Source organism: Astatotilapia calliptera, chromosome 8 (genome assembly GCF_964374335.1).
Source record: "Astatotilapia calliptera chromosome 8, fAstCal68.1, whole genome shotgun sequence".
NCBI lineage: Eukaryota > Metazoa > Chordata > Actinopteri > Cichliformes > Cichlidae > Astatotilapia > Astatotilapia calliptera.
Genome location: NC_137429.1, coordinates 1,464,381 through 1,492,109, shown reverse-complemented (window position 1 = coordinate 1,492,109; position 27,729 = coordinate 1,464,381). Strand labels below are relative to the sequence as shown.

Sequence of the window (27,729 nt, the reverse complement as noted above, 5' to 3'; positions counted from 1 at the left end):
GCGCTCGACAGTGCAGCCTAGGCGGAGTAGTCGGCAAACTGAACCTCCCCCACCCTCATTCAGATCTGGCCTTTGGAACTATTTTGGTTTTCATGTGACGTATGACCCTGAAGGTAAGCGCGTCATGGACAAAAGTAAAACAGTATGTTGGATGTGCCACGCAATGCTCAATTACATGGGTGGGAACTAGTGTGTTAGCGCAGTTAGCTCGTTAACGTGTTGGCCGTGTTGTGGCGTTAAGGTCATTTCAGATTAACGCTGACAGCACTAGTGGGAACACAACGAATATGACTGCACATTTACTCCGACATCATCCTAGTGCAAAGACAAGTGGAAGCAGACAAAAACAACAAGCAGCATGCTACAAACTTTACCCGAGTCATTTAGACAGCCGTTAGCACAGGATTCTCCTTATGGGGACCTGATATGTTTAATATGCTGCTGAGAATATAGCCCAGAAGAAGCGTATAGTAGAGCTTTTATTTTGGAAAGAGCCATTTCTCTCTAATAAACTCTCTTTTCCAAAGATGAGTGATTCCTCCATCAGATAGATTTATTATTTTTGTTGTTTCAGCAACATTAAATTTAAAAACTGTACTTTTGAGTTAAATATATATTTATAATTTTAATAAATGACAAATTAAAAAAGCATGAACATTTTTTTTTGTATCGAAAAAATATTGAACCGTGAATTTTGTGTATCGTTGCACCCCTATTGTTTAGTAACTTGCAGTCTTAGTTGTACTTGATGCTTTTATATGCTGGAGTACTGCTATCTTAGAAACGTGAAGTAGTTCAGTGTAAGCAGGGCTTACTGGTATTTATCGAGTTGCATTGCCATTTTCTACTAGCTGAAATACTACAGTTTTATAAAAGTACAATTAGACGACTCAGGAGCTTTCAATTTAGGATTTAGTAGTTTAAGATTTTAAGACTAGCTGTAGGGTTGTTTGGAGGGTTGCATTTGAGTTCATGATGAAATATTACTATTATGAAGCGCTAGTAGTCATTGTAAGGACTGTTGGACAGTCTCACAGCGACTGCTTCATTCTTCCAGTTTTAGGATAATGACGTAATGTTGGATCGTCCACCAGGAGGTGCCACAATCCTCTGAGTAGAGCGCCGTGGTATGTGGTCATCAATCTGAGTTCCTGGACAGAAAAACGAGAAGATGATCATTTCAGTGTCACTGTTATCGTGTTTTTTATTGCTAACCTTACACTGGTCAGATTATTGACCAGAAAACAGCACCTGCGAGGGTGAATCCCGACTGGTGGAGATTTCGGGGGCCAGTCAGGGTTTTTGGACATGGGGGCCCCCTGGTGGTCGGGGTGGGTGGGACTGATTTAGTCATGCTGATGACATCATGGACTGGACCATCGTAGTTTCCACGGGGGACACCGCGAGTTTCGGCCATCTGAAACGGGAAGAAATAAACCTCCAGATTACTGGATCATTTAGCCTACTGGACAGGTGGAGGCTGTTACCATGCATCTGTCACTAACTACCTCTCAGCGGCCGCTAACTGCCGGTTACCTTGCTACGGGCTTTGATTCTCTTGTACACGATATCAGGAAAAGCCTTCCTGGGAATGAAGCGTCCTGAACCTTCGGTCACGTTGAGTTTTCCGTCCTCCAGAAGAACTCGTCCGCCGCTGATCACCACCGATGCCACTCCCCGAAACTCCAAACCCTCAAAGATGTTGACCTCTAGGTTCTGCACACAGGAAATTGATCATGATGAGAAGTTTTGAAGAGGTTTGACCCTAGATGTAAATGATTTATAGCGGTGTTATTACCAGGTTGTGAGTGTTTGCAGAAACGATTCGTGTCTCCTTCGGATTCCAGATGACAATATCAGCATCAGATCCAACAGCGATCCGACCTGAGTGTACAGAAGCATCAATCCTTAAAAACAGCTAATGTTTGGGGAAGAAAGGGCTGCAAGACTTTGTAAGATTGTTCTTCAGGATGGCCGGAGTGTTTTGTGATGTAAAGCCGGTATGTCCTTGGACTGATCCAAAGAATCTCTCTTCTCTGTGAGTGTAAAGAAGTTTTAACCATGCCAATCTCTGAGATATCGAATTATTAAAAAGAGCAATTTTAGCAATGTATCTCAATTTTTCTGGATGAAAAAGAAATGCTGCTGTAGTAAATGAAAGAAATTTGTCAGCACATCTCTTTGGGCTGTAAGACATGCTTGTGTAAAATCTGGTAACTTGTTGTCCATTGTCACTGAATTGTTTATTTGTTACGTAATTACTTTGACCTAGTATGATTCATTAGCAGCAAAAGTTGTATATATATTTATTCACATTTTTCAGTGCCATCCAATGAGGTGGCTTGGAGTCTTCACCTGGCCTATCCTATATTTGACACCCCTGAAATTTGTCCTCTTGTCCCAGAAACCTGTCTCCAGTATTTATCTGGTGTATTTATCCTTTACAACATTTACCTGTGACTGACGTCATACCTTTTCGTGGATACATGCTGAAGAGCTTTGCAGCATTGGTGCTGGTTACTGCAACAAACTCATTCTCATCCATCATTCCAGTGGCCTGAGAAACACAGTGGAAACAGCATGAATGCTGGGACTCACAGTAAAAGCAGAGAGATGGAGATCAGGAGGAGGAGAATCAGTACATTCACACTGATGATACCATGAGACTGAGGGTCAAGTTTTCTTACCACTGCTCTGTCCCAGACCACAGACATCCTCTCCTCTATGCCATTAGTTCCCTCTGGAATCGAAGTGAAGTTGTCTTTACCAACAGCTTTCTGAGCGGTGGAAAAGCTGGCCTGAGCGCTGGAGGTTACTTGGAGGTCTCCACTGGAAAACACACAGCAAGCACTTGTAAGGGTCACCTGTGACATCTCAATGGTTCAGGTGAGGGGTAGTAAATGGCCTGTATTTGTATAGCGCTTTACACAACCAGTCATCCACCCATCCACACACACATCCACGCACACATTCACACACTGGTGATGGCAGCTACATTGTAGCCACAGCCACCCTGGGGCGCACTGACAGAGGCGAGGCTGCCGGACACTGGCGCCACCGGGCCCTCTGACCACCACCAGTAGTGAAGTGTCTTGCCCAAGGACACAACGACCTGTCCAAGCCGGGGCTCGAACCGGCAACCTTCCGATTACAAGGCGAACTCCCAACTGTTGAGCCACGATCGCCCCATGAAATGCTTACCATGCTAACAGGGAGGTCAAGTACTGCGGAGTCGAAGGATCAGGGTTAAGGGGCGGGCTTGTGACGAAGGCAGCAGCTATGGCCCAGTCTTTCGACCAATAATGGGAGCCGTCGGTAGCCAGGCCAGCTGTGATTGGTTCCCCATACACCACCATGCCTGAGGACAAAGAAGTTCAACTTTAGGGCACCAAGTTGCTTTTAAAGTATCAGTACCTGAGGCTGGGGGTGTTGTTTATGGTAACAAGTTACCCCAGAGCTGTGTGCAGTCTGTCAAAGTAAACTGGCTTAGGTGACCCCTTTCTCTGTATGACTTGAACATGGTGGTTAGTTCACCAAATGAAAAGCTCAGACAGCTCGACATCCAGTCCAGAAAAATGTAAATGTTGTGTTTCAGGACAGCTGGAAATCCAGAGGCTCCTGATCCAAGCCACAGGTGCGGCCAGCGACAACTCTAGAAACTGGCACCAAACTACTGACAGTCCAGAACAGTCACTCAGACCTCTCTCAGAGTCCAGGATTCCTGCGTGAACAGGAGCAGAGGGTAAGTGGCTGGTTTGGCAAACGAAGGAGCCAAATGACCAGATATGGAGGAAGCCCAGCGTCACAAACATTCAGAGACTGCCTTCTTCCAGCATAAATAGGAACCGGCTAACAACAAAATCTCTGCTAGGTGTATTAATCAGATTCTGACCTGAGAATGTCAGAATCTAAGAACAACCATACCTTCTGACCTGGGTGATAGGTAGCAACAGTGGTACGCCAAAGGCTGTCAGGAAACTTGTTTTGTTCTTTTGTCCATAACAGGGCTGCTCGAGTGGCCCTCCAGATCCTGCGGCAATGACGGACATGAAGTTGAACAGAAGGAAATCTCACCTTCAAAAGTTGGAAACAGACGTAGCCCAGAGACACTTCGAAAGATGACAAACCCGTAGCAGAAGATGCCAGCGAATTGTGAGCAAATTCGATCCAAGAAATTGGTTGGCTCCAAGTTGCCTTATTGGAGGATGCAAGACATTGAAGAGCAGCCTCCGGCTCCTGACGTGCCCTCTCCACCTGCCCTTTAGTCTGTGGATGGAAACCAGAAGACAAGCTCACCTGCTCGTCTCTCCAGACTCGAGGTGTAAATTGTGGGCCACGATATGACACAATGTGTTGAAATATACCGTGAAATCGGAAAACATGGTGGACCATGGGGTTGAGCAGCTTCTAGCGCAGACTGGAGTTTGGAGAGGGTGAAAATATGTACAGCCTTTGAAAAATAGTCTATGATGGTGAGAAGGACTGTTTTACCCTCCGAGGGAGGCAGACCAATGATGAAGTCCACTGGGATGTGAGACCAAGGTTGTTCCGAGGTTGTAAGAGGGTGCAGGAGGCTGGCTGGAGGTGAACTGACAGATTTGTTTTGAGCACACAGAAGACATGCAGAAAAATGCTACCAGGCTTCTTTGATCAAGGACGGCCACCAGAAGGAGCGTTGAAGAAGAGTGATAGCCCGGTTCTTACTGGGATGGCAGGCCAACTTAGAGGAATGGAGCCAGTGGATGACTCATTAATGGATGTTGGATGGAACATACAGCCGGTTGGGTGGACCGCCACCTGGATAAAATTCATCCCTTTTGGCAATTCAGATCAGTGACTTCATCTTGGAGGTGAGTGAAACTCAGAGAGAAAATCGGGCTTTGCATTCCGAGAACCTGGTCGATGAGTAATTGTGAAATTAAAGCCTGGGAAGAAGGCCCCCCTGGATTGAAATCTAGTTATCATCTCAGTAGACAAAGGAGAAACAGTTCAGGAAGTCACGGACCATGTGAAACACAGATGGTGCACAGATTAATCCAAAAGGCATTACGAGGTATTCAAAATGTCCTAAATCTTTACTAAATGCAGTCTTCCACTCATCCTCTTCTTTGGATGCAAGGTGTTTCGCAGTTTAAAGAACACCGTTGTGCTCTGTGGGAATTCAACATTCAAACTTGATGTTTTTTAAGTTTTGTTTTTTCTCTTGTTATTTTAGTTATATTTGCATGTTTGAAATAAAATAAAAAAAATAAAATCTATCTAAAAGGGGGATACAGCAGTGGGGGGAGTGGATATTTGTTTTGGATGGTGATATTATTTAGACCTTGGTAACTGAAGGACAAAGAGACTTGTCCTTTTCTCTACAGAAAAGAACCCTGCACCTACAGGAGAAGTGGAAGTGCAAATGTGCCAGCTGTGAAACCCTTGGTAATATATTTTTCCATTTTCAGGTTTGGTGAGACTGTAACTATGACTTGTAGGTAGCGAAGCTATGGGAAGAAGGTCTATTGCACATTAGGCCAGATCTTTACGAAAAAACTGAACAACAGATCTGGGGCTTCACTGGGGCTCTGCCTCCCGTTCTACTTTTAAATACTCTAGGAACAACAAGTAGGCCTGCAGTGTGAGAGCAAAGTGCTCTGATAGGGTGATATGGTACTACAAGGTCATTAAGATAAGATGGGGCCTGATTATTTAAGACCTTGTAGAGATGGGTGAGCCGGGAAACAGAAGGACCACCAGTTGAGCTCAGCATTCACCCTCTGACTCTGAAGGCTCAGGACCCCAAATAAGGGTCTGAATGAAACCTGTTAAATCTGGATTAAAGGCCAAAAGGACGAAGCTGACGCCCTCACCTTTCTTCCTGGCTTTGGCGATGACATCAGCAGCAGATTTGCTCATTACCTTGGTAATGTACAGCGGGCAGTTGGACTGTTTGGCAATGGTGATGGCCCGATACACTGCCTCAGTCTCTACCTGAAGCACACACAAAAACACACATCAGAAATATGCAACATGCCAACACATCAGCCACAATCTGCACAGGAGTGTGTCTCAGGTGTGCGTACCTCTTCTGAGTGCGATATAACATGTCCTTCAGGTCCAGTAATGCCAAGACAGAGAAGCTTCTTCTGCTCCTGAAACAAACCAGTATATACCAGTTAAAACATATTTACACCAGTTAAAGCCTCGGGTAACCAAACAGTGAAACTGAGCATGAACCTTATTCTCCAGGAACAGGTAAAATGACAAAATCAAAGGGTGTGAGTCTGTTTGTTGTGTTAAAATCTCTCTCTGCCATGTCATTAGAGGATGTCACATTCTGGCAGGAGGCAGCAGTGTACCTACAAGCTATTTGTGAACCACACGCAAACCATAGTAGTGGTTCGCTGCAGGGTGTCAGACCAGAGACACCCCAGCTTTAAAGGCTCATTATGGTAATGGAAGCTGTGAATGTTGGAGGAACTGTGGCTATGACACAGCTCACCACTACCATCCAGTGGCTTGCAAAAGGATTGGCCCCCTTGAACTTTCCCACATTTTGTCACATTACAGCCACAAACATGAATCAATGTTATTGGAATTCCACGTGAAAGACCAACACAAAGTGGTGCACACGTGAGGAGTGGAACGAGAATCATACATGACTCCAAACATTTGTTACAAATAAATAACTGCAAAGTGGGGTGTGCGTAATTATTCAGCCCCTTTGGTCTGAGTGCAGTCAGTTGCCCATAGACGTTGCCTGATGAGTGCTAATGACTAAATAGAGTGCACCTGTGTGTAATCTAATGTCAGTACAAATACAGCTGCTCTGTGACGGCCTCAGAGGTTTGACCCATACTCCGGAGCAGTAGGAGGCGGTAATGCTCCTTTTTGTTGGTTGCCAACCGCCGTTAAACACGAAGAAGAAGAAGAAGAAGACGGCGGCGGCGGCGGCGGCGGCGGCCTCAGAGGCCGTCTAAAGGAATATTGGGAGCAACAACACCATGAAGTCCAAAGAACACAGCAGACAGGTCAGGGATGAAGTTATTGAGAAATTTAAAGCAGGTTTAGGCTACACAAAGATTTCCCAAGCCTTGAACATCCCACGGAGCACTGTTCAAGCCATCACTCAGAAATGGAAGGAGTATGGCACAACTGTAAACCTACCAAGACAAGGCCGTCCACCTAAACTCACAGGCCGAACAAGGAGCTGATCAGAAATGCAGCCAAGAGGCCCATGGTGACTCTGGACGAGCTGCAGAGATCTACAGCTCAGGTGGGGGAATCTGTCCATAGGACAACTATTAGTCGTGCACTGCACAAAGTTGTCCTTTATGGAAGAGTGGCAAGAAGAAAGCCATTGTTAACAGAAAACCATAAGAAGTCCAGTTTGCAGTTTGCCACAAGCCATGTGGGGGACACAGCAAACATGTGGAAGAAGCTGCTCTGGTCAGATGAGACCAACATGCAAAACACTATGTGTGGAAAACTAACACTGCACATCACTCTGAACACACCATCCCCACTGTCAGATATGGTGGTGGCAGCATCATGCTCTGGGGGGCTTCTCTTCAGCAGGGACAGGGAAGCTGGTCAGAGTTGATGGGAAGATGGATGGAGCCAAATACAGAGCAATCTTGGAAGAAAACCTCTTGAAGTCTGCAAAAGACTTGAGACTGGGGCGGAGGTTCAGCTTCCAGCAGGACATCGACCCTAAACATAAAGCCAGGGCACCAATGGGATGGTTTAAAACAAAACACATCCATGTGTTAGACTGGCCCAGTCAAAGTCCAGATCTAAATCCAGTCGAGAATCTGTGGCAAGATCTGAAAACTGCTGTTCACAAACGCTGCCCATCTAATCTGACTGAGCTGGAGCTGTTTTGCAAAGAAGAATGGGCAAAGATTTCAGTCTGTAGATCTTCAAAGCTGGTAGAGACAGACCCTAAAAGACTGGCAGCTGGAACTGCAGCAAAAGGTGGTTCTACAAAGCATTGACTCAGGGGGCTGAATAATTACGCACACCCCACTTTCAGTTATTTATTTGTAAAACATGTTTGGAATCATGTATGATTTTCGTTCCACTTCTCACGTGTGCACCACTTTGTGTTGGTCTTTCACCTGGAATTCCAATAACATTGATTCATGTTTGTGGCTGTAATGTGACAGAATGTGGGAAAGTTCAAGGGGGCCCAATACTTTTGCAAGCCACTGTATTTTGGGATTGTAAGAATAACTACTGGAGAGATGTCCATAAAGTGATGCAAAACATCTTTAGTACATATTTAGCCTTTGATTTCAAATCCATATTTTTAGGACACATAGCCTCAGACATAAAGTGTATAGATAAATACTAACTATGTGAACTGCTAGCTGCAAGTAAAAAGGCACCGACCAAAAGATGGCTAACATAGGATCCACCAACATTAAACAGCTGGATTGATGTAACTTTTGAGATGTATAAGATGGAAAAGATAACTTTTTTAGTGAATTTTGAGTATGAGAAATTTGTAAAACACTGGGGAGAATGGCTCCGCTATGTGATGATATTCATCATTGAAGGAATGGTTGTTTAAATTTTTGTTTGTTATAATAACATGTACTAATGCTATGTCACCATCTGCTACTGAGCGTGTTGGCTTTGCAATTGCTCTCTCTCTGGATAGTTACAAACTGTATCTGTCTTTAGATATGTTTGTTTGTGTGCTTTCTTTTCTTTCTCTTTTTTCGTACCTGCTTGAAGAAAAAGTACTTGAAGTGATGGCGGTCACCCAGACTACTGTACATATATGAGTCTTAGAACAAAGGAAGCCATCAAATAATGTACATTTTATTTCATGCATAACTTCAATAAACACTAAAAAAAACAACCTTTTTTTGCTTCTGACTACAACACTTAATTCAGTTCAATTTTGTTTTATTTACATATCGCCAAATCACATCAACCTCAAGACACAAACAGTTGTCTCCAGCTTCTGTTTGCATTATGCTCATCCTTAGTTTGGACTCATTTAACTGATTCAAGCCAACTGTGAAACACCAACTTTCAGTTTTCTGCTCTTTATTAAATGAACAGTCAGAGTTTTGCTCAGTTACCTCATCAATGATGTCACCATTCTCAGCATGGACCTGCGCGATGGCTCCGAGATCACGGAGGACACTGAAGGCCTCATAGAGCTGAAACCATGACAACGGTAAAATGAAAGCAAAACTAACAAAAAGAAACGATTAATGAGAAGTTACTCTGTCTGCACACCTGAGAGTCGGAGCTCTGGTACTTATCTTTGTAGGCCATGAAGAAGAGGAAGGAGTTCACACCTGAAACACAGAGTACTGCAGTTTATACTCAGCCAGACTACAGTTCACCCTCTGTGTCTTGCGATATCTGACTATAATTGATAATGAGCTTATTGATTATTGCTTGGCAATCTTGACCTTTGTCCTTGACAAGTGTCTCCAGCTCCTCGTACAGCCCTTCGTGCCAGCGGGTGATGTCCACATGGAGGGAGAAGTCGCAGCACGCCCTCTGCTCTGCCGCATCTTTCCACTGGTCAAATGCCGTTAGTAAACTAGTCCCCGGCTCCACCAGCACGTGGTCCACTGCCAACACAACCAGCTTACCGTTAGCACATCACACTGAGGCCAGATGGTATTGATCGAGTATTGGTTACTGACTAATGGTGGTGGTTCCTCCGGACAGGGCGGCTCTAGTTCCCTGGTAGAAGTCATCTGCCGGGTTCAGGCCTTTCTGCGGTGAGTACAGGTTTGTGTTGGCGTCGATTCCTCCAGGGATCACCAGCTGACCATATGCGTCCACCGTTTTCACGCCGGGCGGGACAATCAGGTTCTCGCCGATCTGTCTGATCAGGACACAACAGGAAGTCCGAGGTGTCATTGGTGTAATTATCGATTAGAATGTTCACTCGACATCTGACTATAGGAGTAACCTGATGAAATATACTTTGCTGTGTTGTACCAGTGCTCGATGAAGACCACTAGTATACTTCCAGCAGGGGTGGGGAACGCCAGGCCTCGAGGGCCGGTGTCCTGCGGGGTTTAGATGTGTCCTTGATCCAACACAGCTGATTTAAATGGCTACATGACCTCGCCAGCATGTGTTGAAGTTCTCCAGAGGCCTGGTAATGAACTCATCATTTGATTCAGGTGTGTTGACCCAGGGTGAGATCTAAAATCAAGGCCTGGAGTTGGACACCCCTGACTTACAGTAAACCGGGCTTTTGGATTTTCTCGTTTTCACTTCTGGTAAGATGAGAAAGCAAAAGGTTAAAAACAATGAAGCAGATCTAAGAACACCCTGGGAGAAGACGACTGGAGCTCGGGATGGCCAAAGAAGAGAAACCAGCACCTCATCTCTGACTTTTTTAAAGATGAGGAAGCAGATGAAGGACTGCTCTGTCAGAGACTGAGCTGTGATTGTCTACAGCTCAAGATGATGCTGATTCTCTGAAGTAAAGAGAGTTTAGGAATAAAACTCTGGAAGATAAACTTTTGCTTGAAGACGTCATGAAGAACACCCTAAAGCTTGTAAATTGACTTTTCTACTCTTTCTGAGCACTTTAATCCTTTTTTCTATGTAACATTTACACACATTCATACTCCAGTGGATGCATCAGAAAGCAGATGGGGGTTGATATCTTGCCTAAAGCATGCAGGCTGGAGCAGATGGGTATCAAACCACCAACCTTCCAATTAGTAGGTGACCTGCTCCACCACCTGAGCTACAGCCGCCTCAAGTGGCAGAGGCTGAAGGACCAGATGTGCTGGTCTTTGGATAAAAATGGACAAAAGAGCTGCTCAGTGTGGAGAGAGCACCACGACGGGATGGGGAGATGCTTAGGCCACACTGGGAAGGTTGATTATGAAGATTCTCAAACACAGGGACAAAGTGAAGGCGATTCACACCGACCACAAGTAAAAACCTGACACCCAACCAGTGAGATTTTAAAAGTAAATTAAATGAAATAAAGATTATGTGTGAAGAACTCAGTGCGGTCCAAACAGCTGGAAACCAGTTTTCAGATGCAGCCTTTAGACTGAAGGTCAGTATGATCCAAATTCTGCTGCCTATCACAGACATACGTGAGCAATGACTCGGATGAGAACATCTGGTTTGACACAAAGATCCAACCGTTTCAGGAAGAGCTCAGAGAGACGCAGAGGAAATGATTTGTTAAGAAACTCCACTGAAGCTGCCTCTCCTGCTCTGAATCCAGGGTGTCAGCATTAGTACAAACGTGAACAAATATCGATGAACTTTCAAGATCACAGTGAAATTTGGTCTTCTCAATGACCAAATGCCCCCCACTAAAAAAAACCAACTAATTACAGAAAATACACTGCAAATGCTCCATCAGAGGAACCAATAACCCCAACATATACCTGAAACATTGACCTTTTTGAGTCAAAGAAAACTTGGTTTTAAACATGAAGGGCTATGTTGTTCTTCAGATGAGGAAAACGTTTTTTCTTCAGTGAATTTGCGTGTTTCGTTTGCCATGTGTGGAACACGAGGACATGTTTGTTCCTCTTTAAATCAGAATGATTACATCAGTGAGAAAAAAGAGAATATATTTACTTGATTGTCCCATCCTCAATATAGATATCAGCGTAGAACGACTGGTCGTCATTGACAATCTTTCCTCCTTTGATGATCAGACGGTCGCCCTGGAAACAGAGAGGATGGTGCATAGATCATAGAAAAGAAGCTTCTGACTGCAGATTCAGACGGGGTCGACGGGAGAGGTGTGGCCACCAAGCAAGTTGAGAACGCTTTCTTTGAGTTAGCTGGATCAGAGTTAGCAGCTCCCACCACATTATCATCTTTCTGGTAATTCTGACTCTCTGCTTTAGAATTTAAGCCTGCTCATGTTTAAAGAGGCATTTCACAGGTCACGTGACTCTTCTTCCTCACAAAATGATCCTCGTTCCGCTTGTCCTTATTATGTTGGGGATGGGGCTATCTCAGCTACCGTTGGTCAGGAGGCAGGGTCACAGTTTTTATTTGATTCCTGATGTTTTAGTTGTTTCCTGCCTTCCTTGCGTCCCCTTGTAGCTTCTGATCTAGTCTTTATCTCTGTGTTTGGCATCTATGTTCTTTCCGGTTTTATTTTGATAGTCTCGTGTCTTGTATTTATTTTTACTTTGCATGTTACAGGTGTTTCCCCTCATTAGCACTCGGTGTGTCTGTGTGCATGAATAACATGCCTTTGCCCTCAGTCACCTCCTGAGTGCCCTATGCTGGGCCGTGAATATTTATAATATTCATAACATATAAAAATGTATATTATATGATGTCATATTACACATATACAGTTATTATCCATGTGAGACGGGTAAAAACGAGTCTCCGGTTCTGAAGATGAAGCCGGTGTTTCTCTAGATTAAAACGGAGGCTGTGCTCTGTATTTACCCGTTGTCATGGCAAATCCTGGACGATGACCTCAGAGTGGACTGAACTCTGATCACTAATCTCAGCCGATTATCTGCAGTCACAGTTTTACAGATGTGCATCGCCTCTGATGAGGTCCCTGATTGGAGGAGTAACTCAAAGAAAGCCTGGATTTCTTGAACTTGAACATCTGTTTGGTGCAATCCAATCTCGTGATACAACACAGATGGAGGCTGCCACCCCAACGTCACCCACTAGACCAGGGGTCGGCAACCTTTCTGATGATGAGTGCATCTAAAATTTCCTCAGAAGTCAACGTGCCACATGATTGCATTAGCATTAAATTTAATAACGCTCTATATGAACAGTTAAACACTATATAGAACAACTTTATAGAATCATATTTGTTCGCAGATGTTGGCAGCTGTCAGCGAACAGTTATCGCTGTCTACATGTTTTTAATGTATGCTAGCATCATTCAGAGCCAATCAGCTTTTAGCTGATGGTGACTGCACACCTGACCTTACAAAGGGAGATAAAGCATGTGTGAGTGCTGTAAACACTGCGGTCAGACTGTAAACGAGCTGCTGTGTGAATAAAGTTTATATGAAGCAGGAAGTAAAGGAGGTAAACTGGTGAGCACGGGTTTTATCAAATATCGAGTGTTTGAACATTAAGGCCAGCTGTAGTTTCCTCCTGTGGCCTGCAGCCTTACTCGGGTTTATCGCACTGAAGAAAGAATAAGAACAAAGAACAAATATACGCTACGTGGCTCAAAGTGGTGAAACCGCAGTCCTGCAGTTTCACTATACCAATAAATACATTTACAGAAATAAAGTCGCCAGTATGGAGAAATATGAAAACACAGCAGATTAGTGTTTTAAACTAAAACACTTCAGACGCTCCAGCCGTCTGAGCTCTGAAAGATCTGATTGGTTAGTGCTGGTGAGTTCATACCTGCTGATCTCTGCTCTGGAGCAGGTTGGGTCTACAGCATCAGTTACCATGGTGATATACCCTGAATTACCTGGATAGACCAAATGCTGCCCCTCCCACTGCCACAGGTGAGCAGGACGGATGAACTGTTTTTAAAAACACGCGTAAAACGTGGATCCTGTCACCTGACAGGTGAACTGAAACAAATCGAACCGTGCTGTGCCAGGACTGGAACTGGCTCAGGTTTTAACCCGTGCATTTTTATCGACCTCCCCTGAAGGCAGCGTGAAAAAACCTGTCAGCATCCGTGACCTCTGCAAACCGAGCCAAGCCGAGCCAGGCCGAGGTAGACGTGTCTAATCAGCCCCGCCCCGCCCGGCCCGGCTCGCTTCCCAGCCTCGGTATGCTTCTGACTGACCGGCGGAGCCGCAGCATCACCGGTTGGTTTGCCCCGGCTCGGCCCGGCTCGGGTGGACCTACCGCGTGTCTCGCGCTGCTCTTCTTGGCCTGGAACGACATCCCGATCGATCTGTGATCAGCTGATTGATCCGCTCACACACGCACACAGACACAGCAGCTATTGTTGCGCCCGTCGACACTGACGTCACGTTTCCGACAACACAGCCTGACACAGCTTCCGGTGGGAGCTTCAAAGTAAATCTCCCGAACGTGTCTTCTTAGAGTAATCAGAGTAAGAGTACGAGTATTGGAGGCACATTAAGAAAATATATATTTTATTGATCATTTTTTGAATAAAGTCGAAGTTTCGAGATGAGAGTGGAAATGTGGAGTTAAACGGCTGCTGTAACACACTGAGGCGCTCATAAACAGCGCGGACATCAGGGAAGCTGCATCCGTCGCAGGAGTGGATCTGAACAAGTGAAATCGTTGGTCAGATGCCAGGTTCTTGCAGCCTCGGCAGTCAGTTTGCGTTGAAACAACGGTCATCTCCTCAGAATGATGTCTGGTTCCAGTTCAGACTAACAGCAACGAGTCAAAATGATCAAATGCTTTAAAGTGTTTATAATGTTTTAAGTGCTTTAAACTGATTTCTCTCCGAGTCCACCTCGAGTCTATGAACTGAGCAGATGCTGCTGTGTTTTTATTAAATTAGGAGATCCGGTGACTAAACAAAGAACAGCTTCAGCTCAGCTTGAACTTTTTCATCAACATCAACTTTCAGATATTTAAACTCCTCAGGTTTTAGAGCAAATTAACAGCCTTTTATTCTGAAAGGAGATTAGACCTCTCGTGGCTTCTGATTGGCTCTTAGTGTCAACTAGTGGTCACAGATTTATTGAGTGATGTGAGTTGGATATTTTTTATTTGGATATAATTACACACAGTACAGAACAATAACACTCATGCTGCATGGCTGCACTGTCATTTAATCCTTTTAGTAGAACTGTACGCATACTTTTGTTTATTAGTCTGTCTATTTTTATTTTATTGTTATTTTATTCTGTAGAATGAATCACGAGTGAAAGCATGTAATAATGCACGTGTGCTAGTCTGCTCCAATTTCTCTGTAAGTACAACGACAGTAAAGGAATCTTTATCTGCTGAGGCCTGAAGGATCTGTTTATCCTCACCTTCATCTGTAGTTTGACTCTTAGTCCACACACACACACACACACACACACACACACACACACACACACACACACACACACACACAGAAACGTTTCGTCACTCATCCAAGTCAACTTTTGGAGATGTGTGTCTGATTGATATGCTGCTGATATCAGACTGATATTTCCTTACATGTAACAAGTAACTCCTCTCAAATACCTAAATATACCACACCTGAGTGTACCTGCTGCTGAGCCTTGTTTCAGGTTCTCAGTTCTTTTAGTTTTTAGTCAGTACTGTAGGGAGCGGCACGAGGATTCCCATCCCTGATATTTAGTTCGGTATCGTACTAAAATATAGCATTACCCAGGGAGGTGTTACTGTAGTACGCTCAGTAATCACAGTACAGTGAATGAAGTCTTGAATTATTTATGAGATGAGCGGATAGAAGAAACAAATCTACAATCAGCCTCTAACTTCTGAGAGCAATTAATCGTTGTGATTTACTGCACGAGGGATGAGAACGTGATGTAACAGACCTGTCTGCTGTGACCGTGGGGAGGATATGAATTGCTGAATAATTATTTTAAAGTGAAACTGAATCGTGAACTGTGTCTGTGACATTTCATTAGAAACCGAAGTGGAAGGAAGAAAAACTGGAAATGAAGTGAAGTCTCCACAGCCTGGGGTCACACTAACCGTATGCCCATGAACTTTGTAATACGATACAAAGTTGTTCCAAGCCGTCTTATCAATGATGTGTCACATGACTATACTTATCTGTAACAAATGACTGAAGCAAAATAAACACTCACCATCTGATGGTCAGTAACTCTGAGTTGTGTGAAGGTTGAAAGGTGAGATCAGCAGGATATGAGCATTACAAGGATAAACAGAACTCACATTTTCAATTCACTAGAAATAATACAAACCTCTCTCTTGCCACAATTTTCCCGAGTGTGTCCAGATGTGTGTCCTCTTCTGGCGGCGTGGCCTCCATCTCGGCTGTGGGTGCAAGTGGCTTGGCATCGCTGCGGCCGCAGACCCAACGACTCAAAGTTCAGTGTCTTGTTCTCGAACGCTCCCTCGACATTGCAGAACATCCCGCCATACTTCATCCGAGGTCGAGGAGAGTCTGAGCCGAGCCGCGAAAGGAGAGAAGAGCAGTCGTCCTCCGGGGAGCACCTCCTCTCAGACATCCTGGAGAGATGTGACCTGATCAGAAACAAGCAAGAGAAGAAAAGGAGGAGGAGGCGGGGAGGATGAAGATCTCAGACGATAAACGAACCGACAGGATGTGGAGGAGGAAGAAGGGAAGAAAGGAGGTCATGGGCCCAAAGTAAGATTAAGAGGGAGGAGGAGGAGAACACAAACCTTCAACCAATCAGATTCACAGGTCTGTCCTTTGTCTCCTTTTCTCTCTCAGGAGTTCATCTTTATTGCTCAGCATACCCTCACACCTCCTCACTCACTGATATCTCTGACTTTATCAGCTTAGAATCAGACGAAGGTCGTGACCAACACACACACACACACACACACACACACACACACACACACACACACACACACACACACACACACACACACACACACACACACACACACACACACACACGTCAGTGCTCATTACTGCTGATGCTCTGAAGTTGCTGCAGTTTGAACTTGATTTCTTTGCCTGTCAGATTTAGTCCATCTAATCACACACACACACACACACACACACACACACACACACACACACACACACACACACACACACACACACACACACACACACACACACACACACACACACACACACAGCCAGTGAACTGTAACAAAGTCTGTAGTTCATGCCCATGAAGCTTCTTTCCTCTTTGAAAATGAAGTCAGAGTATCTGCAGGGCGACCGCAGTCAGAAAGTAAACAAAGGTTGTAACAACAAACATCAGGTTATTGGATGATCCAAACACAGTAAAGAAAAGGCATTCTATTCTATTCTACTCTAGTTTTTACTTCCCACTGTCACCATTGATGCTTATATAGGTGCTCTGACTAATTTTGTGTCGTCTTTACCTTATTAAAGTATATTTAGTTGACTGTTGTTGTGAATTACTGGTCTTTGAATGATGCTGAACTGATTTGGATTGGATTATTCTGGTGAAAATGCACTTGGACTCAATAATCCAACATAAGCAACAAAACACAGACTGCTCCTTGTTCGGTTTCCATTTTTAATCGCCAACTCTTCAGATGTTCAGTGTTTAGACTCACAGCAGGGATAGAAAAATATCATCTGGAATAATAAAAGTACAACAGCAGGATGCAACTTTTAAAACAACAGATTCTGATACTGCTTCATTTGAACACTGAGGATAACTCAGAGAAATGGTAAATGGTCAAAATGACAAAGTGCAGAATTTGAAGTCAAATACGGTTGCTGGCAGAAACCCAAAAGAAACAAAAGCTTTAAAAATATTAATGTAATGTAGGTATTAACCAAAATACAAAGTCTTTAGCTTTTTTATAATTAAACTTTTTATTTAACAATATCCGGTAACTTCAGTGTAAAGTGAAAAGGTGCATCATTTCATGTAATACTAATTAATCATATATATTGTGATATAGTTTAGTTTTAGTTCTGTGACATTATTTAGATATGGATTTAGGAACAGAAACATATTGGGAGTCATTTCCAGGACCTAAATCCAGGATATCTAGCACCTCAAGGTCAGAGACCACTGCTGTGCTTCTCTCCATCAAATTAAACACAGTCTGAACCTGGTTTCTCTGGACCTCATGAACCTGGTTTGCCTGCACCTTATGAACCTGGCTTGTTTGGACCCGGTGAGACTGGTTAATCTAGACCTCCTGAACCTAGTTTGTCTGGACCCGGTGAACCTGGTCTATCTGGACCTCATGAACCTAGTTTGTCTGGACCCGGTGAACCTGGTTTATCTGGACCTCCTGAACCTGGTCTATCTGGAACTCCTGAACCCGGTTTGTCTGGACCTCATGAACCTAGTTTGCCTGGACCTCATGAACCTGGTTTGTGTGGACCTGGTTAACCTGGTTTATCTGGACCTCATCAACCTAGTTTGTCTGGACCCGGTGAACCTGGTCTATCTGGACCTCATGAACCTGGTTTGAACCTGCCAACACGGACGATGATGCAGTTCTACACTGCAATCATCGAGTCCATCCTCACCTCCTCCATCACCGTGTGGTACGCTGGAGCCACTATCAGGGACAAACAGAGACTGCAGCGTGTTGTGCGCTCTGCTGAGAAGGTGATTGGCTGAAGACTCCCATCTCTGCAGGACCTGTACACCTCCAGGACACTGAGGCGTGCAGCTCGGATCTCAGCTGACCCTTCTCACCCTGGACACAGTCTGTTTGACCTGCTCCCCTCAGGCAGGAGGCTCCGGTCCATTCGCACCAGAACCTCTCGCCATAAGAACAGTTTCTTCCCCTCTGCTGTTGGACACATGAACAATAACCACATGACTGTCCCCGCCACTAACACATGACCCTACACTGTGTTCACTGCATCATTCCATGTTTGCACTGATCACCACCTGCACTCATGTATATATCATGTATATATCATGTATATATCTATCTACTTAGCACTTTTAATTCTTATTCTCATTTTTATTTTCATGTCTATTTAAGCTTAATTTATAACAATATGTCTGTGAAGGTTCTCAGTCATCCAGGTCATCGTAGTCAAAGGAGCTTGCAAAGAAAAGCGTCTGGACTTCTTTAAGTTGCTTGAAGACGTTTCACCTCTCATCCGAGAAGCTTCTCGGATGAGAGGTGAAACGTCTTCAAGCAACTTAAAGAAGTCCAGACGCTTTTCTTTGCAAGCTCCTTTGAGTATTTATAACAGTATGTTTGCACTGAAGCACCGCAACAATTTCCTAATGTTGTAAACCTGCTCAACATTTGGCAATAAAACCCTTTCTGATTCTGATTGCCTGGACCTGGTGAACCTGGTTTGCCTGGACCTGGTGAACCTGGTTTATCTGGGCCTCATGAACCTGATTTGTGTGGACCTGGTTAACCTGGTTTATCTGGACCTCATGAATAATGAATGAATGAATGAATACATTTTATTTAAGAAAGCGCCTTTCAAAACACTCAAGGACACTGTACACAAGCAATAACAACAACAAACATAACAATTTACAAAATAATAATGATAAAACGTTGAGCAAATAGATCAAATAAATTAAAGTAGCAGGATGGAAAGATTTATGTGGAATAGGCTAATGTGAATAGGTGAGTTTTGAGTCTGGACTTATATAGAGGGATGGAAGTGATGTTCCAAAGTCGGGGGCAGAGCAACAGAAAGCCCTGCGCCCCACGGTGGCTAGTCGGGGGGAAGGGATGGAAGAGAAAGAGAGGAGGAGGATCTGAGATACGGAGAAGGAATGGTGATTTGAACCAGGTCAGAGAGGTATGAAAGTGAGAGATGATGGGTAGCCTTGAATGTGTACAAAAGTATCTTGAAATCGATGCAGTATTTAACCGGACGCCAGTGAACCTGGTTTATGTGGACCTGGTTAACCGGGTCTATCTGGACCTGCTGAACCTGGTTTATCTGGACCACTTCACTTCACTCTTATCTCCTAACAGACCTCCTGACATTGTGGAGGTCCTTCTTCTGTTGCAGACGAACCAGGTGTGACCTTAGCTCTGTGAATAAAGCGGGAGGAGCTAAATTCACTGTCTGCTCTTCAGGTGGAACAGCCAATCAGAACAAAGAATTATTGAACTAAACTTCTGTCAGGCTGGTTTCTGATGTTTTATGTCTAGTTCTTATAGAGATTTTGCTCTTCAGCCTAACTCTGCTGAGCTCAGGTTCAGCTCTGTCACAGGTTACTGAACCAACCCCATCTGACAACTTCAAAATCAGCGACCTAAGCTAATCATATAGGGTGTCACCTAGTTTAGCTAGTAAGAGTCCAACACCAGTTTGGGCCAGACTCTTTTACTTAGCTGAACATCAGCAAGCTGAAACGAAGCCATCAGTCATTGTGAGACAGCACAGTGGCATTCTAGGAACGTGTAACAGGATAGTTTGAGAGCCAGCTGACAGCTGGGCTCTGCTCTGATTGGCTGGCAACAGAGAACCCATAGACCCTCGGTTGGTGAGCTGCTGGTTCCAGGAATCCTTTCAGGTCCTCCTGGTCTGATCCAGACTGAGCTGACCTGGCCACTCAGCTGCTGGACTGTGGTGGTCTGCACACACTAAAGCAGAGCAAACATTTTACTACACAGAGATCCAACAGGTAAACTCTGCACACCTGGGAAAGTGTGACCAACCTGCTGCTGTTAGGACCATAGGATGAAGGCCAAAGAGAAGAAGAGAAACAGGAAAAGGAACTGAAAGAAGAAGAAAGCAGTGCAGAATCTGTCGATGTCAGAGGAAGCAGTTTTTTACATACATGTTTCTGTTCGATTTGTCTTTACCTTCTCTTCCAGCTCTTTAATCTGTCGTTTCTGTGCTTCTATAAATTCTTCCAGCTCCTTGTTCCTCTGACAAACACAACATCATTGATTACAGACTACAAAGGAGAAATCATAATAGTGTACCTGTGCTCATTTCAGTGGTTTACCTGTTGGGTGAGCTGCAGTAGTTCCATCCGCTCTCGAAGGATTTGGGCATCTCTCTCTCTGAGCTCACACATCACAGTTCGTTTCCACTGGTCCATGGCTCTCCTCAGCTCCTCTCGCTCTCCCTCTGTCAGACTCTCAGACAGTCGACCCTCCATCTTTAATCCCTCTATCCTGGATTCCTCTTCCTGCTGCAGAGCCTCAAACAACATGGCCTCCAGCTCCAGGATCCTCTGGATCAAAGAAACATTTTTGCGCTGTCATTGTTGTTGCTCAATCATCCAGCTAAGGAAATCCCAAAATGTTGATCCTGTTCATTTGGATGTTTTCAGTGGGAGAAACGTTTTGTCACTCATCCAGGTGCAGGTTTCCCCAACTTTATAAACAGGACATTTGCACAATGACTGAAACGAGCACCACTGAACAAACAACGGGCCGTGAAGTCATTTCCTTGATCATTAATATGCAGATTGTCATGGCCATAGATTGACAACCATTGATCACAGCCCACTGATCAACGGGCCAATGATATCAGAACAGGCTCAAAGACTTGCTCTCAGTTATTTGGTTGACCTCTCCACAGTACAGGTTCAGCTATTCACTGACCTTATGGGCCTGATCCATCGACTGCTTCCTGTAGTCCAGCTCTTCATCCAAGTAACCTTTCTGCTTACTGAACAGCTCCTAGAAAACAACAGCATCTTCACTGGCACCACATTTATTTACCCCAGACAACAACTTCCCAACATGGATACTGCTGCTTTACAAACCGCTAAGGCCTTTTAATGTTTTCTGTACAAACAGACTCCGACATATGAAAGAGTTGAAACTAAAAGCTTCCTGTCCAGCTCGCGATCACCACGCTCTTCTTACTGGACCGACTCACCACAGAGCACTTATTTTAGCCTCATAATTCAGATGGATCTAGTGTCATTGACCAGACCACAGATCAGATCACATGATTTCAGCAAGTAGAAAAAAGTCCCAACAGAGACCAGATACACTTTGTCTTTCACCTTCTCACTCTCGATGTCCAACATTTTCTGCTGCAGGGCCGATTTTGTCACTTCAATGGACTCCAGCCACTGAAAGGGGGTAAAGAGAGACAGGTGAGCAGACAGGTAGACAGAGACAGGCTGGTCGTAAAGCAGATATTGATTGTGCACTGTCTGTCCTCCTCATCAATCCAAGTTCATCTTTAAATTTCTGTGTATGTTCAGCTTTATTCACAGAGTTCACACAGATTTGTGTGAACTGTTTCTCACCTGAACTCGTTCATCCCAAACAAACAGTTTAGGAGCCTCAGGTGACGCATATGAACAAACGACAAGGACCGGGCTGTGTCACGGGATACTAGAGTATACTGAGTACTACTTTTCAAAGCTTTTATTGACCCACAGATGCTGGAGAATCTGGGAACCTCATCAACACTCAGCATCTTTAAATCTCACCTAAAGACTTGTTTTTAAATGTTTCTGACACTTTTCTGTTTTTCTGTATCTTCCTGCAGTAGGGCCGCCACAAACGATTATTTTGATAGTCGACTACTCACCGATTATTTTTGCGATTAGTCGACTAATCAGATCATCATCCATTGGATGTAAAACGTACAGCTTATTGCACCAGCAGCATCTGCTCTTATATAACTATCATTAGCTTACAGCTTTAAGCTTTTAAGGTGCTAACTAAAAATAAAGACAAGATGATAGTTTATTATATTATTTATTATATTATAATTTTAATGAAATTTGCAGATTGTTTCGGTGAAGTTTAATAAACTCCTTGCTATCTAAAATATAACAGGACACCGGAGTAAATTCTGGAGCATCTCACACTTCTGATAATCAGCTGTCTGCTTGACGTTTATTCAGCTGTGTAAAAACTTTAATCTCAGCCAAACAGATTTACTCAGGAACAAATAAAATACTAAAAAAAGCCAAACAATAACATTTTTAAGTTATCTAAGTGACTCATATATATTTAACCTGAGTAGTGAAAGACGGCAGTGGGTTTGAAAACGATTTGCCGGGAGTCCGGTGTTCTCACGGCTCTAGTTAGCCTAGCCCCCGGCTAGCTATCGAGCTAGTGGGTAACAGACGTCTCCGAAAACGTCGGAGCGCTTTTGAAAATATGTGGTGTCCTGATAAACTGAGCAGATATTTGAGGTTTACACAGCTACATTCTTGCCTGAAAATATGTTAAACGTTTATTTTGTGACCCAGAAAGAATAATAAGAATAAAGTTAAAACTAACTAGCTGCCGCCATTGTTGTAAACTGAGCTGGGCTGCGCTATGAATTCTGGGACACAGCTTCTTCTTCTTCGGGGTTTAACGGCAGCTGGCATCCTTGTACATGCAGTGCTGCCATCTTCTGTTTCAGTCCGTTATTACACTCTTAAATCCTGCTACTTATTCCTGCGTCTTTTGTGATCTTACAAAGCTTCAAACGACGCGTCGACTATTAAATCAGTCGTGACTAGTCGACTAATCATGGCAGCCCTATCCTGCAGACATGCAAAGTACCTGTTGTTTGAATTTATTCTAGTCCATTAACAAACACATGATGGTAAGAGCCAACTTAGCTGGTGTTCATGTTTCTTGAATCACATGGTATTTTTGCATGTGCACACATTTCATATTGTTACCTCGCAGAGACAGAGCAAACAACTTTGTGAAACAATAGCGACGAGCTGTCTGACTGTTCACGTGATACCTGCCGAGATCAACAGCAACTTTACGAGATCGGACTGATCTTATGTAAACTTTGATGAGCCGTCAGTTATTCCACGTCCTCAATCTCACTATGCGAACCTGCTTTTTCCCTGTGCCAATAACTCTGAGAGGTGCAAAGAATAAGAAACTTTATCTGCATCCTGTCAGAGAGCAGAAACCTCAGCTCTCTGAGAACTGACAGGTGGGACGCTCACCTTTTCTGCTAGAGTGAGTACCGTCCGGGCATGTATTACCACCACCTGCTCTTCATTGGACAGATTCTACAGAAAAACAACATGTCAGCAATATATAAACAACACGCTCAACATGGAAAGTATTGTTGTCCCGACACAAACTCAGATTTATTCACTGATCATCAGAAAGGACTCACTAATGAAACAGGGAACGTGTCACCACGGTTACTAAACAGCATGTTTACAAAATGCACACATTCAACACACGTGAAGCCACAAGCGGATTACATGGATCACATGTTTCAGTGACACAGACATGTACAAAATAAATTCAACATACACTTACGGCGTTATCTCCCAGAATGTCCAGCTTCTTCATCAGCTCACTCATCACAATGTCCTGATCGGCAAATCACAAAAACAACCATTACACAGTGAAAAAATAAACACACACAAGTAGACGGCAAGACACAAAAGCAAAACAACTCAGTCACAATTAAAAGCTAGAGAGTAAGGATGTGTCTTCAGATGGAGAGACCCTAATTTGAAGAAGCAAACTGTTCCAAAGTTTACACACAGCAAAGGCCCCTCCTGTGTTTCAGTCAGAAGCAGCCTTCAGTTTATAGCATGAGATAAAGATCAGAGAGGTACGGCGAAGCTTATCCACTTAGAGACTTAAAAACAAGCAATAACATCTTAAAATCAATTCTATAACGTGCTGGAAGCCAGAACGCAAACAAGCCTAGACGGGGAAATACGGTCGCGTTTACGCCTGCCTGTCAGGAGCACACGTAAACATGCGAGAGCTGAAGATGAGAGAGCTGCTGCCAGGTCTGGATCAATTACTCGCATTAGCTACTCTCTCGAAGCCTTTAACAGCAGTTTCTCAATATGAAGAAACATCAAATAACATTCCCAGAATTTTGCAAAGGCAGTTCTGCTTTTCCCAGAGGGTCAAGGTCACCCTTAAGAGAAGAACGAGGGTCAGAAGGTCCACATAGGACAATCTCAGCTTTTTGATTGTTCACATTCAAAACATTTAATGCCAGCCATGATTTAATATCATGAAGACAGTCACGCACACTTTCAAAGTCTGTAGAATTCTTTTTAAGAGGAAAGTAGATTTGTGAATCATCAGCAAAACAGTGAAAAGAGAATCCATATTTTCTGAAAACAGAGCCTAATGGGAGCATGTGAAAGGAGAAAATGCTGGGCCAAGGGTGGATCCTTGAGGGACTCCACATGGATGGATGGATGAACCTGACAGAAAACATTCTGCTGCTTAAATAGAATCTAAACCAATCAAGGGCAGGTGCCTTAATACCCACAGCAGTCTGGACACTACAACACCATGACCCACTTTATCAAATGCAGTGCTCAGGTCTAAAAGCACTTAAATGGCATTAATAAAAGATCATTAAAAACTTTTAAAGGCATAGTTTCAGTGCTGTGTAGCGCTTTGAGCCTGGCGCTGGACGCAGACAATTTTCTCCAGGACTTTGGACACGAAAGGGAGCTCAGAGAACTCTGGCAACATGAATTATAGTTTGAAGGCCAAGAGAAACAGAATAGAACAATCCTTTAATTGTCCCACAAGGGGAAATTTGGTGATGCCCACCTGATTTATTTTTCCAAGTGGATCATTATTCATCCACTTGATTGATCTTTATTAATTATTTATTCTTTTAAGTTATTACAATTGGAACAGACAGGACCCGTGGATAGAAAAGGGAAAGACAAAGACAAGCAACCTTCCAAAAAAGGAGAGGGAAAGAAAAGCAGAGGGGAAGCGCGACAGAGAGAAAAGATCAGCTGGATCACCTGCTGGCAGAAAGAGAACAACACAGGAGGGAGACCACAGCAACAACCTAGATAAGCAGAACTAACAGTAAATAATAAAAACTGAGCGGAGCAGCACACAACGACAACGCATGGAGGCAGCAGCCAAGGAAGAAGTGTGTTTCTGTGAACACAGGTGTGGACAAACAGGTACTCAGGTGTGAACACCTGTGTGTGCAAGCGCACTTGTATTCATAAGGTTCCTCCATGTAAGTGCAGCTGGATAGTGTAGTGGTAAGACTACACATCCCACTTTGGAGTGGGAGGTGCAAGTTCGATTCCCACCCAGTATCCACTAAGGGTCCAAAGGGACCAAAGCCATGGACCAAAGGGCTATTACTGACAAAGCTTGTTTGTTTGTAATAGTAGGTGTTGCGAGCCATGAAGCAGGCATGGAGATGATCCCAGACATCCAGAGGCCCCCCAGAGCACCGGAGGAGCAGCTGCGTACATCACCATTGTGGCGAGATCGCCACAGGCTCCGCCAGCAGCCGCCAACCGAAGAGGGGACTGAGCCCCGCACCCCTGGAAGGGGCCTGACCGAGCAACGGGCGCCGGATTGATCCAGTACACGGCATGGTGTTAATAATCAGACAGTAGGTCCAATGGTGTCAAAGACTTATTATGTCGAGGCTTCAGACGGGACACTACTTCAGTGCACCAAGAAACAGGTTAAAGGTGTGTTCAGGGGTATTCAGCACAAACAGCATCGACATGTTGAGGATGATTTTTAGTTATCTTGCATCACAGGGATGTTTGTTCTAAACTCTAACCTGAGCTTTTCTTAATCCAGATCTGCTGCTGCGACTCTACCGGCCTCTGATGTGAATGCGACGACTTGTGTTTGGAGGCGGTTTGACCCTTGAATCTATGACAGACTAATTTCTACGTCTGTGACTGAACACTGACCAAACTTCAGCGCCTAAGGGTTCACAGATGCAGCGTGAACCCTAGAAATAAAAAGCTGTGAATGGTTGTCTGTCTCTGTATTAACCCAGTGACAAACCTGTGACCTGTCCAGGTGTACCCCGCCCATCGCCCTATGACAGCGAGGATGTGCTGCAGTCCCCCCACAACACTGAATTGGATAAAGAAAACGGATGGCTATAATAGATTTATCTCACTGCTGCTTGATGATCACAAATTCAATAATCTTCTGCAGCGCTGCTGTCATCGTTTTTGCAGCACTTTATTTTCTTTTACATTTTTATAGCTCTGTCAGCATTCCTCTAATAACTCCTCTCACTGGAGCAAAAGGAGCTCAGCTGATCCATTTGTAAAGAGAATGAAATGACAAATCAAACGCACCTTTCAGGCCCAGTTTAACAGTGAAAGTGTAGCTTAGTTCAGCCAGCTAACACAGCGAAAGCCTGGATATGCTGAATATGCTGGCAGTGCACCCCTCAGAGATATTTACAGGTGCACTCAGGTGTACTGACGGATGTACTCACAGTGACTCCCTCTGCCTCACAGTAAACCTGTAGAGGACTGAGGCCTTCAGGGAAATGGAGCTGTTGGAAATTGATGGCGGGTGAGCGCCGCTCCCTCTCCTGAACAGCAAACAGAAATCACAGGTAAACGTCTGGAAGTTTGAGATGCTGTTACTGGCATCTGCAACGTTTTCACCTCTAACTCCAGGATCCTGAACTCCAGCAGCTCGTTCTGGTCTTTGGCATCCTGGATGTCGTTTTTCAGTCGCAGCTCTTCACCTTCCATCTGCCTGACCTGCAAACCATCCGTTGTTACGTGTGACATTAAGTCTATTCTCAGCCAAATACCAAATATACCAAATGCAAGTTGTTCTTTTTGATTCAGAAGAATTTGTGTGTATATTTACTGAGACGTCACGATTGACAAATGCGATTCACCTTCGCCACCAGTTCCTGATTCCTCCGATACAACGCCTGCTTCTCCTCCACCCACTTCAGGTCCTGAGACACAGACAGAGCGACCACACTGTCAATGTTGTGATCGTGTGATCTGTTTTCAGACCTGTTCTCTGTTCTCATCACACGTGTTTGGCTGTGTTCCACAGAGAACCACTGGTTTTGCTGTTATATGTTCAGATATATATTGAAAACTATCTATTCAGGATTGCATACCTCTCATCATGACTCTTAGTCTATTTATACCTTGTTTAGCTTTTATACTTGTATGTTTATTTTTTTTTTAATTTTTGTTTACCTTGTTACTAGGGGTGCAACGATACTCGTATCGATATTGAACCGTTCGATACAGTGCTTTCGGTTCGGTACGCATATGTATCGAACAATACAACATTTGTAATTTATTTTATCAACTTTCCTTCTGACGATGCTGTCTGTGTGGAGCGCTCAGTGGATCTGCGCTCGACAGTGCAGCCTAGGCGGAGTAGTCGAACGCAGATTCACTGAGCGCAGCGCAAGCTAGCAAGACAGAAGCTAAGCTCGTTGCAACATGGCAAACTGACCCTCCCCCACCCTCATTCAGATCTGGCCTT

General features: G+C 44.2%; 2 protein-coding genes and 1 long non-coding RNA gene across 11 annotated transcripts in view; all 3 read right to left on the bottom strand.

Moving 5' to 3' along the window:
- Positions 1–898: 898 nt before the first annotated feature.
- On the bottom strand, positions 899–16,120 carry dpysl4 (dihydropyrimidinase like 4). Of its 2 annotated transcripts, none has more exons than XM_026177814.2 (15): positions 15,834–16,120; positions 11,581–11,669; positions 9,660–9,844; positions 9,420–9,584; positions 9,241–9,302; positions 9,081–9,161; positions 6,069–6,137; positions 5,856–5,976; positions 3,202–3,358; positions 2,688–2,829; positions 2,473–2,557; positions 1,799–1,884; positions 1,537–1,716; positions 1,252–1,417; positions 899–1,151 (listed from the first exon to the last, which is right to left on the bottom strand). In XM_026177814.2, the coding sequence occupies exons 1-15, from the start codon at positions 16,098–16,100 to the stop codon at positions 1,060–1,062; spliced, it is 1,947 nt and encodes a 648-aa protein (XP_026033599.2). In that variant the 5' UTR covers positions 16,101–16,120; the 3' UTR covers positions 899–1,059. The 2 variants fall into 2 exon arrangements, with proteins under 2 accessions (XP_026033599.2, XP_026033600.2); XM_026177815.2 differs by lacking the exon at positions 15,834–16,120 and adding an exon at positions 13,810–13,965.
- On the bottom strand, positions 3,584–4,249 carry LOC145430347 (uncharacterized). The gene is made up of 3 exons (XR_013910873.1): positions 4,128–4,249; positions 3,925–4,030; positions 3,584–3,721 (listed from the first exon to the last, which is right to left on the bottom strand). It is a non-coding gene; the product is annotated as an uncharacterized LOC145430347 (long non-coding RNA).
- A 977-nt stretch (positions 16,121–17,097) lies between the features above and the next one.
- jakmip3 (Janus kinase and microtubule interacting protein 3) overlaps positions 17,098–27,729 on the bottom strand; it is a 35,371-nt gene continuing 24,739 nt past the window's right edge. For 3 of the 8 annotated variants that reach the window (XM_026177812.2, XM_080305271.1, XM_080305272.1), the window contains 11 exons: positions 27,119–27,181; positions 26,877–26,975; positions 26,702–26,800; positions 23,752–23,811; positions 23,433–23,498; positions 21,522–21,590; positions 21,112–21,189; positions 20,508–20,738; positions 20,362–20,427; positions 20,215–20,274; positions 17,098–20,139 (listed from right to left, as the gene is read on the bottom strand). In XM_026177812.2, coding sequence (XP_026033597.1) covers positions 20,224–20,274; positions 20,362–20,427; positions 20,508–20,738; positions 21,112–21,189; positions 21,522–21,590; positions 23,433–23,498; positions 23,752–23,811; positions 26,702–26,800; positions 26,877–26,975; positions 27,119–27,181 — 882 coding nt within the window. In that variant the 3' untranslated portion in view covers positions 17,098–20,139; positions 20,215–20,223. The remainder of the gene's footprint in view (positions 20,140–20,214; positions 20,275–20,361; positions 20,428–20,507; positions 20,739–21,111; positions 21,190–21,521; positions 21,591–23,432; positions 23,499–23,751; positions 23,812–26,701; positions 26,801–26,876; positions 26,976–27,118; positions 27,182–27,729) is intronic. The other 5 variants (XM_026177813.2, XM_080305273.1, XR_013910871.1 and 2 more) reach the window with 4 other exon arrangements.

Coding starts and splice junctions, on each gene's coding strand:
- dpysl4 (XM_026177814.2), bottom strand. CDS start 16,100: ATGTCTGAGAGGAGGTGCTCCCCGGAGGACGACTGCTCTTCTCTCCTT. Junction 9,585..9,659: donor CGGAGGAACCACCACCATTA/GTCAGTAACCAA, acceptor TTGTGTTGGCAG/TGGACCACGTGCTGGTGGAG. Junction 9,303..9,419: donor GACACTTGTCAAGGACAAAG/GTCAAGATTGCC, acceptor TCTGTGTTTCAG/GTGTGAACTCCTTCCTCTTC.